The sequence below is a fragment of the Camelus bactrianus genome, chromosome 2 (assembly GCF_048773025.1).
Source record: "Camelus bactrianus isolate YW-2024 breed Bactrian camel chromosome 2, ASM4877302v1, whole genome shotgun sequence".
Classification (NCBI taxonomy): Eukaryota; Metazoa; Chordata; class Mammalia; order Artiodactyla; family Camelidae; genus Camelus; species Camelus bactrianus.
In genome coordinates this window covers 81,751,850-81,765,009 of record NC_133540.1, presented here as the reverse complement: position 1 = coordinate 81,765,009, position 13,160 = coordinate 81,751,850, and the positions used below count along the sequence as shown (strand labels likewise).

General features: G+C 34.6%; 1 protein-coding gene across 7 annotated transcripts in view; it reads right to left on the bottom strand.

Moving 5' to 3' along the window:
- Nucleotides 1–6,427: 6,427 nt before the first annotated feature.
- Nucleotides 6,428–13,160, bottom strand: part of STAP1 (signal transducing adaptor family member 1) — a 34,028-nt gene continuing 27,295 nt past the window's right edge. For 2 of the 7 annotated variants that reach the window (XM_045504706.2, XM_045504707.2), the window contains 2 exons: nt 10,463–10,491; nt 6,428–6,507 (listed from right to left, as the gene is read on the bottom strand). In XM_045504706.2, the coding sequence (XP_045360662.1) occupies nt 10,484–10,491 (8 nt within the window). In that variant the 3' untranslated portion in view covers nt 6,428–6,507; nt 10,463–10,483. Of the gene's footprint in view, nt 6,508–8,553; nt 9,007–10,462; nt 10,522–10,903; nt 12,116–13,160 lie in introns of those variants that run through there. The other 5 variants (XM_074344168.1, XM_074344200.1, XM_010967540.3 and 2 more) reach the window with 5 other exon arrangements.

The following is a 13,160-nucleotide window of genomic DNA, read 5'->3' as shown; positions in this document are numbered from 1 at the left end:
CCTTCATCTTCATTGATGTATAATTTACCTTTGCATTAATATACCACTATTTATTTATTCAGCCTATTGACTGTGGACAACTTGGGATGTTTTTTGTTTGGGGCAATCACAGTTCTACAAGGAACATTGTATGTATCTCCTAGTACAACTAAAGTTTATGCCTAGGAATGGAAGTGCTTGGCCATAGGGTATTCACATCTTAAATTATATTCGATACTAACAAAAGTTCTTCCTGAGCAGTAGAGATGTCCTGTTTTTCCACTTTGCTCAACACTGGTGTAAACAGACCTTTTTTTTAAATTTTGCCAATCTGGTAGATGTGCAGTTATATCTCATTAAAGTTTTACTCTGCATTTCCCTCATTACTTTGAAATTAAGCACCTTATATGTTTGTTGGCCACTCTGACTTTCTTTTTTGCAATGTGTCTTTTCAGTTCTTTTGCCCATTCGTCTGTTGTGTTGGGAGGTTTTTTTCCTCATTGATTCATAAAAGATCTTTATACATTCTGTTCTTACTTGGCTGTATAGTTGCAAATGTTTTCTTCCACTCTGACTTGCCTTTCCCTCTCTTTATGATGTTCTTTGATAAAAAGAATTTGCTAATGGTTGAGTACTGAGAAGTATCAATTTTTTGTTTTAAGGTTAGAGTTTTTTGCAAATTGTTAAAAGTTATTCTCTCGAACCACAAAGTCATGAATATACTCTCCTTTGCTGTCTTCTAAAGCTTTAGTTTTGACTTTCACATTTAAAGTTTATAATTCACAAGAAATTTTATGTATGCTAGAAAGTGCCTCACCACCATTTACTTTTTCTGTATTTTTCTGCAGTGCTGCCAAAGTCGTATGTCATATCCGTATATGTATACATCTCTTTCTGGACTTTTGTTCCTCCTTGTTGTTCTGTCCCTATGCTAGTATTCTGTCTTCATCACTATAGCTGATACATTGTTTTTGATATCTGGCAGAATAAGTCCTCCCAATTTACTGTTTTGTAAGAGTGTCTTGGTTATTTTTAGCCCTTTGTATTTTCAGTTCTCAAATTTCTAATTTCAAATATGCAAATCTGTCATTTTGCAGTTTCTAGTTGTCCTGCTGAAATTTTATTTTTTATCTATCTGAACATGAAAAGTGTTATTATTTTATAGTCTGTATTTAATAATTCCCATATCTGAAACTCTCCTGTGGGTCTCTTTCTATATTTTGGTTTCTGCTGATTCTCATTATCTTGTATCCTTGTGTGTGTGGTTATGTGTGGTTATCTTTAATTAAATGCCAATACTATATTTGAAAACTTGATTATAGAAATATAGTTGACCCTTGAACAACACAAGTTTGAACTGCATGGATTTGCTTATATGCGGATTTTTTTCACTAAATACATCCTACAGTATTACATGATCCATGAATGTGGAACCTTGGATACGAGGACCAATTGTAAAGTCATATACAGATTTTAAGCTGTGCAGAAGAGTGATGGCCTAATTCCCATGTTGTTCAGGGATCAACTGTAATTTGATGCCCAACATGATATTTTCATTTCCACAGAGTTTTTTCATATGCTCTACCAGGCACTTGGGCACTAGTAATTCAGGATCATTTTGACCCACTTACAGAGACTGAAATTTTCTGAGTCATCTATGTGACTCAGAGCTGAGCTGATTGAACTAGTGCCCTTACTTCCTGTTAACCCTTACTCCAAAAACCCTTCAGACTTGGTAAGTGTGAGTTGGGGTTACCAGAGTCAGAGCCCTGACCCCGTGACTGGTACTGCACTCCACCTTTGAATCTAGTCCCTTAGCTCTGCTTAGCTTCTCTGTGGCCTCTTACAAATCTGCAAAAAAAGCTCCAGGGTACAAGTGGTCACAAATGAAAAATTCATTTTCTTTATGAATTTCTATTTTTCTCCCAGATATTAGCCTAATAATTATTCATTAGTTTAGCTTTCTGATGCCATCCAGCACTTTTTCAAATATATTCTGTGCAGTTTTTCTAAATATTCTCAAGTGAGAATGTTAATCCAGATTACTCAGCCCACTTTATTTCCTAATTTTTGATTATGTGTAAAATGTAATTGGTATCTTTGTATTGCTTCTGTATCTGGAAAACTTACCTCTAATGATTCTTGTAAGTTATTTGTAAATTGTTTCGGATATTCTACATAATCTTCAAATAGGGACAGTGTTAGTCTTTTCTAAGATCTGAATTTTGGTTTTCTTAATCCTCTATTGTACGTTTGTTTTCTGTTTCATTAATTTCTGCTTTTATCAATATTATTTTTTCTATTTTGTTTGGAGTTTTTTTACTGTTTTTGTTTCTAACTTGAGATGGATACTTACCTCATTCATTTTCAGCTTGTCTTCCAACATAACCATTTAAAAGTTATAAATATGTCTATATTACTGTAGTATAATTACATTATATTCTAATTACTGTTGTAGCCATATTCCACAAATTTTGATACATAATAATATTGAGTTAAAATATTTTCCATTTCCATTAGGGGTGGTTCCTCTTTAACTCTTGAGTTTTTCAGGAGAGTGTTTCTTCATTTGTAGCATAGAATTTTGATTTTAGGGTTTTTTAAATCCAATTTGATATTCTTAGCCTTTTAACTGGAACACTAAAACCATTTACATTTCATGTAATTACTAGGATTTATTTCTGCCATTTTATTTTATGGAGGTTTGTTGTCTAGCCTGTTCTATGATTCTTGTTCTCTATTTTCTTACCTTTTAAAATTTGTACTTCATTTTTTTTATTCCATTTATGCCAATTATTAACTCAATTCTGTATTCTGGAACTTTGAAAACTAACCTCTTTCGCCATCTAGCTTCCCTTAGGTTCCACAAATAGAAGACACTAGAAGGAGACTGGAAAGCTGGAGAGAGGGAGAAGAGACTGACCATTGCCATTTGCTTCCTGATTGTCAGCATCACCTCAGCAGTGGCTTTTCTCCTAGTAGTTGTGGCTGGTTCCCAGGCTCTACCTTTTCTCTGGCACTCTGCAGGATCTCTTTTAGGCTTCCAGATTCTAATAATCCTACCCTTTTTCCTTTAATAGTTGGGACCCTTGCCAGCATTTTCAGTTCTCTCACAACCTGTTTAAGCAATTCCTTATGTTAAATTCTTTCTTAATATAAATGATATGGTTTCTGTTTTCCTGAGCTATACACATTTTTTTTCTTTACTGGTTTAGTGGCTTTTATCTTTTGGTGATTACCGTGTATTACAACATGTGTGTTCAGACTAAGTCAGACTAAAGCTAATCATTTTTACGTTTTGAAAGATTATAATTTCCAAAGATGGCCACAGCAATATTTGCAATCTGACATGCTCTTTTGGAAGCTTGTTACCCTACAACCACCATCTAGAGACAAAATGTTTTCACATACCTTGAACTCAAACAAGGATTTATGACTGCCTCAACTAATATAACAGAAAGCAGTATGTGTGACTCTGTATGACTTCTGAGGTTAAACCAGAACAGGCTGTGTGGCTTCTGCTTGGCTGGCTCTCTCGCTCTTGCTCGCTCGCTCTCCCTCATGGAAAGCTCAGCCCTGGAACCCAGACATCATGCTGTGAGGAAGCCTTAACTTAGCCCCAAGAGAGAAACTGAGGCTCCCAACTGCAGTCACTATCAAGTGTCACACATGTGAGTAAGCAAGCTCTCAGACCATTCCAGACCTTAGACCTCAGGGAGCAGAGACAAGCACTCCCTGCTGTGCCCTGCCAAGTTCCTGCCCCACAGAACCTGTGAGTATGGATTGTTTGTGCAACTAAGTATTGGGGTTACTTGTTACACAGTCGTAATGACTGCAACAACTCTCTTTGCCAGCCTGCATACTCTGATCATGTATTTTATTTCTCTTAGGTATTTTAATTTTGTTGTCAAATACCTTAGTGTCTTTTAATTCTCTAAGACTTCTTTATTTTGTTTATATAGTCAGTGTTTGTATTTATGCACACACACATATCACTTCTTTACTCACACATATATCAGTTTCTTTACTCTTTATTCTCCTTTGTGCGTCAGGCTTACCATCTGGAATGAATTTCTTTCTATCTGAAATACTTCCTTTAGAATTTTATTTTGTGAGAGTCCACTGGTGGTATACTTGCTCATGATTTCTTTGTCTGAAAATACCTTAATTTCGCTCCCATTCCACTGAGATATTTTTGCTCAATGGTAAAATTCTAATCCGACTTTTATTATCTTTCAACATATTGGAGATATTTTTTACTCTCTTATGACCTTCCCCTGTGGCTGTTGAGTCAGCTGTCAACTAAATACTGCATCTTTTTAAAAATATATTTATCTGCTTTCATTTTATGCAGTGTAGTTATTATGTGTCTGGGTATGGATTTCTTTTATTAATCCTGTTTAGGGTTTGTTCAACTCTTTGAATCTAGATTTGTACCTTTTGTTAGTTCTGAGAAAGTCTCAGGTCTATTACTCCTTCAGCTATGCCTCTTCACCCATTCTCTTCTATGATGATTCTCATCAAGCATTGTAGACTTACTCTGCCTTCTATGTTTATTACCCTTTCTTCTATAATTTTGGTTATATTTTTCAGTAGTTCTATATTTAGTAGTTCTGTTTGGTTCTCTCTTTTAAAACTGCTAGATGACTTTTTATAGTTCCCTATATTCTGCAGATATTTTCTAACATCTTTTATTTAAATTGTGAGGGCCATTTTATGGTCTGCCAATTTCAGTTTCTCCAGTTTTTGTGGCTCTTTTCCTGTTGTTTCTCCCAGCTAAATGTGTTGGTGGTCTTCTATTAGATTCTCCACCTTGGACAGGCCCTGGGCTTTGATCTCTGTCTCCCTTGTCCATTTCTTTTTACTTTATTTCAATCAACCACATTGCCTCACCATCTTTAGGAGTCCTTTTTTTTTTTTTTTTCCAAACGTTCTGTGTTAAGAACTGCATTTCTTTTAGATTGCAGGAATTCACCTTTAACATTTAGAGATGGTAACAAATTGGCACTCTTAAGTCTCTTGTTGCTTATCTGTATTTGGACTAACTTAATTGTGAGGCCGTTGGGAATAAGAGAATAGATCTTTTGTAATCTACACATCAGTTAACACACTAGTATTACAGTAGATTTTAAAGAAGTATTTCACAAACTTTATTGTGGTGTGTTTTAAAAGAGCAGATTTCTGGACCAGCCCCCAGAATTAATTCAGGAAGTCTGAGGGCATCTTAGGATTCTGCATATATTCAGGTATCCCAGATAACTCATTGAATTTGTTTGCTAGGACTGCCATAACAAATAGCATAGACTTAGTGGCTTAAACAACAGAAATTTATTTCTTACAGTTCCAGAAGCTGTAAGTCTAAGATCAATGTGTCAGTAGAGCTGATTTCTTCTGAGGCCTTTCTCATTGGCTTTGTTGATGGTTGTCTTCTCCCTCTGTCTCACATGGTCTTTCCTCTGTGTGTGTGTCCTTCTCTCCTCTTATAAAGACACATCTTTATAAGATGTTGGAAATAAGTAGACCTTAGGAGTATATTCTAACGTCTTCATTTTTTCAGATGAGGAACCAAACATCCAAATAATTAGAACTAGGAGTAGACTATAGCTATATCTTTTGATTCTTGGTTGATTGCACAAGTGATTCCCAATTTGAAAGACCATCAAAATCAATTTAGAACTCTTTTCAAGAAAAAAAATTATGAAGAAATGTCCCTGAGGTTTTGATTCAGTGGATATAGTGTGGGACTGAAGAATTAGTATTTTTAAGGAATTCTGAGTGATTATAATCAGTCTCATACTGTGTTTTACTTGTGAAATGGGTGATATATATAGCCTTTTACCATCCTTGTAAGTTAATGTATTTTTACAAAAGGAGGTATGGGTTAAGTTTGAGCCAGCAAAAAGACAACTTAAGAGAAACATAAAAATGGATAAACTTCACTTATTTCCAGTAACAAAAAAAATGTAATGTAGAAAATTTCCATTGGAAAAGGACTTATAGTACATTTCATATCTCTGGTTTTTAGCTAGATAATTAAAAAGACTTCTGTTTGATAAATTGGTCAAATTAGATTTTAACAAAATCTATTGAAGCTTCATTGGAATTGCTAGAATTTAGAACTAGAGAATCTGCTGTGGAGATTATGGAAAGGGAAATATATTTAATTGGATCCTAGGGAAATAAAAGCTCTATTTAGAAAGGACCACATGCTTTCAACTTATATAATTGCATGGGAATGCATTATCTGTAAGTTACCCTCCCAGCCATATACTATGATTTCCTAGTGAATTGTTTTCATTCTGATATGATAATGAAATTGTATGCTGCAGTGTTTAATTCTGATGTCCAGGTAAGTAACTTGGTAGTCAGAATCAGGAAGATAGAGATAGCTTTCTTTAAAAGTATGATCTTCCTTCTGAAAATAAGAAATTACCAAGATACATGAAAGTAGTTTTTCCATTTTATTTCATGCAATATGTAGATTTTTCTTCAACCTCTCTCTTCTGTCTTCTGTGGTGGATTCTTGGCCTGATAATTGTGGGTAGAAAAGCTTGATTTTAATAAAGAACCAGTATTGAAGAGCAGGACAGTTCATTCTTTTCAACATCAGTTGATTTTCCTGCTTGTATATGAAGCATTGCTGGTGTGTTTAATAAATGTTAGGTAACTAAATACTGAATATTCAGATGCCTTTTTAATTTGTATTTTATCCTAGACCTGTAACTTGTTTCCTCATAAGTTTTTCTCTAGCATTTTTTTCTTCCTAGCTAATTTAATGTTATTTATCTATCCTACCGTATTTTGACATTGCTTTTAGTTTATACTGATAATTTCTGAAGTTGGGAAAAATAAATTGAGGAAATATCTTTGACTATTGGTTCCATCAGTGCTCTTGCTTCTGGTGTCAAAGAGAAAGCTGATTGCTGACATGGGTTTAACAAGGCTCAAAGAAAATCTTTCTTTGGTAGTATTTTATTGGAAACACCTTCACTTTCTCTTAAGTCTCCAGATATTAACCTTTAGGTGCTCTACAACTCCGAAATTAAAGATAAGGGCTCTGGCATTCCCACTGTGCCCCTTTTCAGCTAATCAGCTGTGAGTCCACACTCCTGAAACAGTTATAGGCTTCCCCCAAAGTTTCCTTAAAATTTCAGCACTATTTGTCAAGACCAGTTTTGACCTTTTTGTAGTATTTCTTAGTCCTATTTCCACTCTCATTTACTCTTCCAGTTTACTTTTCCATCATCTTTCTGCTTTTGAAAGAAAATATATTACTCTACAGAAGATAGTGTGATTATTTGAAGTCTCTCTTCATGTTCCCTTCTAGTTCTGTCTGTTCATCTATCATTCCCTAATCCATATAATAAGGGAATCTAAAATGCAAAAAGGTTGAGTAATTTGTTCCTGATCACAAAGCAAAAAATCAGTTCAGCCACCAGAAAATAGTAATAGCGAAGACTTTGACAATAAACTAAGAAATAAATCACTGTCAAAGTCCCAGGCTAATTCCTGAGATATACATGTGTGAGGCAGCCCCAAAGCAAAATACCAAAGGCTTTGAAACTGGAACACTTCCCACAGAAACAGTAAGGCAGAACTGGTTCAATCTAGTCAGGATGGTTGCCTGCTTAAAAAAAAAAGAAAAAAAGAAAAGAGCCCCAGAGGGTTTTAATAGGATCCAGAGGCCCATGACATAGTATTCAAAATAAAATACCCAAGATTACAATTCACATTACTTGGTAGACAGAGTCAGAAAAATGTGACCAGTTCTCAAGGGAAAAGACAACAGATGCCAACACTAAAATAACCATGATGTTGAAATTATCAAAGATGTTAAAGAGCTATGCTCCATGAGGTGGTGATAAGCACTCTTGAAACAAATGGAAGGATAGATATTCTTAACAAAGAAAAGAAGATTATAAAAACCAAGCAGAAATTTTCAAAGTGAAAAAAATATCTGAAAAAAAAGATCCACTGGTTGGATTCAGAAGTTCTTCAAGTTGAAGAGAAATGATTCCACAGGAAAAAGAGAACAGGAATAGGAGATATCTAGGTAATAATAAACTATTTTTCTCAAATTCTTTAATACATTTATAGCAATTGAAAGCAAAAATTAGATCATTTGGTGGAATTTTCAATGTTATATAGATGTAGTACATGTGACAGCTGTAACAAGGAGGCGGAAGTAAAGGGACCTATATGGTTGCAAGTCACTATTGGTTAGAAACATGTTACAGGTCAGTCTACCTTCAAGATACAGGGTTTACACAATGCATGAATACCAGGAAATGAGAATCATGTAACTGACAGAATATGCAAAAGTGATGGGATGTCAGTACCATGGTTATGTTACATTATGTAAGACTCCTCCTTACCAGTAGATTTACTTAGTAGTCCCTCCTTCCTTCACGCCCACCTCCACCTACTTCATTGCTATCTTTGAAGAAGCCAGCTGCTATGAATCCTAGAACTGCAAGGAAGTGAATTCTCCAAACAACCTGAGTGAGTAGATCCTTCTTGCTGAAGTCTCAGGTGACAACCCAGCCTAGCCAACACCTTGATTGCAAATTTGCGAAAGACCCAACTAAGTCAGGCCCAGACTCTTAACCCACAGACACAGGAAAGGATGAAGTGAGGGGAGAGAGAATATGAATATCTATCACTGGAGATGCAGAACCACTGAGAAGGTTTTTTTTAAAAAGTTCAAAAATAAACATGGGTTTGGGTTTCAGCTTCATTTACTAGCTTTGTGTGAAAACTGAAGTGTTGCTTTTTTTGATCATAAAATAGAAATAATAGTATCTTCCTTGTAAGATTGTTGGGAGCAATAAAATGAGATGATGTAATCCTGGGACTTCACATAATGCCAAGAATGTAGTAGGTGAATAGTTACTTGCGATGGTCCTTTTGTGTTTCTGGGAGTGACATTTTTCCTCTAGGAAGCAGAGAATGTTGCTTCCTCCTCCAATACTATGCTTGGGGATTCACCAATTTATTATACCAACATCATCCACTCTGTGCCAGACCCTGGGTCAGAAGATTAATTCAAAGATTAAGGCTAAAATGAACCAACTCCTTGAAAGACTACCAAAATTCTCTCAAGAAAAAAATAATATAACCTGAATTTACCTGCATCTAAATTCAATTAAAGAAATTGAATTCATAGTTTAAAACCTTCCACCAAAGTAATCTTCCAGCCCATATAGTGAATTCCACCAAGTATTTAAGGAAGAAATAATACCAATTCTACACACATTTTCAGACTATAAAAGAAAACAATACTTTTCAGCTCATTTTTTTGATTCCAGCATAACATTAATACCAAAACTAGACAAAATAATTATTTTAAACAGATAATACATATGATCAAGTGGGTATACACACAAGGCTGGTTCAAAAATGGAAAATCTATCAGTTGATCCACCATATTAAGTAAAAGGAAAAATGATCATCTCAATAGGTGCAGAAAAATAATTGGACATAATTCAGTATCCTTTCATCATTAAAAAAAAAAATAAAACACCTCTCAGCAAACCAGGAATTAAGGGAACTTTTTCAGTCTGATAAAGGGCATTAAAAATAATAAACTACAGCCAATGTCATACTTAGTGAAAGACAGAATGTTATTCCTTTAAAACTGGGAGCAATGCAAGAAAGTCCACCCTTAACATTTCATCATTGTTCTAGACATCCCAACCAGTGCAATAATACAAGAAAAATAATTAAAAGGTATCCAGGTTGGATTATGTGAACTGAAACTACTTGTATTCACAGATAACAGGGTTTCTATATAGAAAATTCCAAGGAATCTACCCAAAAAAAGTTTTTAAATGAATAAGTGATATCAGCAAAATATTGGAATACAAGATCAACATACAAAAGTTATATTTCTGTATATTACCATTGCACAGTTGGAATTCAAACTTTCAAAAACTACTATTTTAACAATAGCACTCAAAAATTAAATACATAGGTATTTAACAAAACGTGTGTGGGATCTGTGTACTGAAAAAGCACTATAAAAGAAATCAAAGACAACCTAAATAAATGGAGGGATATATGTCTTTCTCAGTTGGAACACTCAGTATTCTCAAGTTTTTCTGAGTTGATTTATAGATTCAACAAAATCCAAATCAAAACCCAAGAATATTTTTCTGTGATAACATTGATATAATTCTAAAACTTATACTAAAAGGCAAAGAAACTAGATTGATCCAAAAAATTTTGAAAAGAACAAAGTTGGACTTACACCTCTTGATTTCAAGAATTACTGTAAAGCTCCAGTAATCAAGATAGTGTGCTATTGGCAAAAGGGTGGGAACATACATCCGTGGAAATTGATACACAAAAATATACTCAACTGATTTTTTACAAAGGTGCACAGGCTATTTAATGAAGAAAGGATGATCTTTTTAAATAAATGGTGCTAAAACAATTACATATGTAAATACAAATAAAATGAATTTTGACTCATCCCTCTTACCTTAAACATATTCCAAGTGGATCATAGACCTAAATGTAAAATAGAAAACTGTAACACTTCTAGAAGAAAACATAGGTAAAAAAAATCTTTGTGATCTCTTGTTAGGGAGAGTCCTCAGATACAACACCAAAAGTTCAATCCATAGAAGCAAAAATTGACAATTTGTACTTCATCAAAATTTAAAATTTATGCTTTGCAAAAGATGCCATTGGAAAAAAAAAAACATTTTTATATCTTGCATCTGACAAAGGACTTGTATTCAGAATATGAACAGAACTGTCAAAACTCCACCATAAGAAAACAACTCAATTAAAAATATGGGCAAAATATTTAACCCTATATTTTGCCAAATTAGATATATGAATGGCAAATAGCCCATAAAAAGATACTCAACATCATTAATCATTAGGGAAATGCATTTTAAAACTAGAGATACCACTATACACTTACTAAAATAACTTTAATGACAATATAAAGTGCTGGCAAGGATGCAACAGAAATTCTCAGACATTGATGGTAGACATGCAAAAAGGTAGGACCACTTGTGAGAAGTTTGACAGTTTCTTATAAAGTTACATATACACTTATTATATGACTCAGCAATCTCATTCCTAGATATTTTACCAAAATGAGGTGAAGACTTAAATTCACACAAAGGTCTGTATATGAATGTCCATATAACTTAATAATTGCCCCAAACTGGAAACAACCCTAATATGTTTAAGTTGGTAAATGGATAAACAAACTGGTACCTCCCTACAGTGAAATACTACTATTCAGTAATTTTTTAAAAAAAAGTGAGCTATATAATACGCACAACACTTGTGTGAATCTAGACATTATGAGTGAAAGAAATCAATGTCAAAAGACTCCATACTGTAATTCCATTTATATGACATTCTGGAAAATGCTAAACTATAGGAGTGGAAAATAGATCAGTGGTTGCCAGGGATTATATGTAAGAGGGTTGACTGAAAAGAAAGAACATTACAGCGTTTTTAAGGTGACAACTTTCTATGTCGTGATTGTGGTGATGGTTGTCAAAACTCAAAGAACTATGCACCAAAAAGTAAATTTTATTGTATGCAAACTAAATAAAATTTTTAAAGAAAGAAAAAATAGCCCCTGTACATAAGACAAATCACACTTGGAATTATTTATTCAATTCAGTTTCTCCTTTACTAAAAGTTCCAAGAAGGCCATACTTTATTCTCAACACTAAGAATTTGTAGCCCAAGGATGTGCACCAACCCTTCTCTCCTTAACGTGAAAGAGCTTGGGCTAACTTCAGAGGATTAGAGAGCACATGAAGGTGGATCAGCCAGCCCTAGCTGACCAGCAGCACTAGATGTGTGAATGAGGCCAACTTGGACCATCCAGCTCGTCAAGCCACCAACTGGTTATAGTCCTGTAAGTGATACCAAGTGAGACTAGCAAAAGAACTATACAACTGAATCCAATTCAAATTGCTGATGTGCAGAATCGTAAGCAAATAAAATGGTGGTTGATTTAACCACCATGTTTTAGGGGTGATTTGTTACACAGCATTAGATAATGTATACTATCATCCATGGAGAAGCCAAATTATATTGGATTCCCCACGCCCATTTTTAAAAAGTCATTTGAGAGATGTTACAAGAAATCCTCTCGTCTCTGAGGGAAAAGAAAAGAAAAGCTTATATTAATAGGACATTCCCAGAGATTTCTATTAAGTGGTATTTTCCTGCATAAAGCCCAGGTAATGTATTGTGCTGAAATATCTATAATAACATGTTCATCCTTTGTGGTTATATTTTAAGACAGAGAAGTTCAACGATGAGAGGGAGAAGCTGAAGGCACTAATAATTATAGACGACAAAGAGAGAGACTAAGAGGGGACATGGTGGCTGTTTTTAAATATTTGATGGGCTTTTTAAAACCCCATGTTGTTTCAAAGCCAGAAATTGGATTACTATTTATAAGATAAAGGAAGAATGTTTCTGACTCAATGGTAAGGAAGAATTCTCTAATATGAAAGCTGACTAACAGTGAATTATGCTGCCTCAAAAATCAGTGAGGCAGCTATCATTAGGAATTTGCAAACAAGCTGAATGGTCACATTTTAAAGATGTTTTCTGTACTGAGTATGCAGGTGATTCCTATACAAACTGAGACAATATACTGGATAATTTTCTAAAGTTCCTTCAGACTCTGAGTCTTTTAAAATTATTTGTCATCACGAGATTCATAGCCATGTTTTAAAACTTGGACTTTTAAACTTGCTGTTCTTTGAATTAGACTTTTCAGATATGCCGTGCTGCAGGTAGCCAAAACAAGTTGTTTTCCCTCATAATTTGTAGGAACAGAGACTTGTTTTGATAACTGAAAACAAACAAGCTGGAGGTATTTTTTCTCTCCTACTTACAGTTTGTCAAGTGACCATGTGTACCAGGGATTGTTTCAAAGGATGGAGAGAAACTGTCACATCCAGCCTGCCCTGCTTTGCCAAAAGCTGGACTACAAACAGGGCCAGTTTCATAGTCATATGAACTGTGCAGTTGCACTGGGTCCCATGCTTGGCTTAATGGTTCACTACCACTATTTTGAAATTCTTAATTTATGAACAAGAGGCCCCACAAATTTTGTAGCCAATCCTAACTCTACAGTCTTTTAGTTGTAGTTCCTCACCTTGTTATCTTGCCCTCTGCCTTCTGCCTTT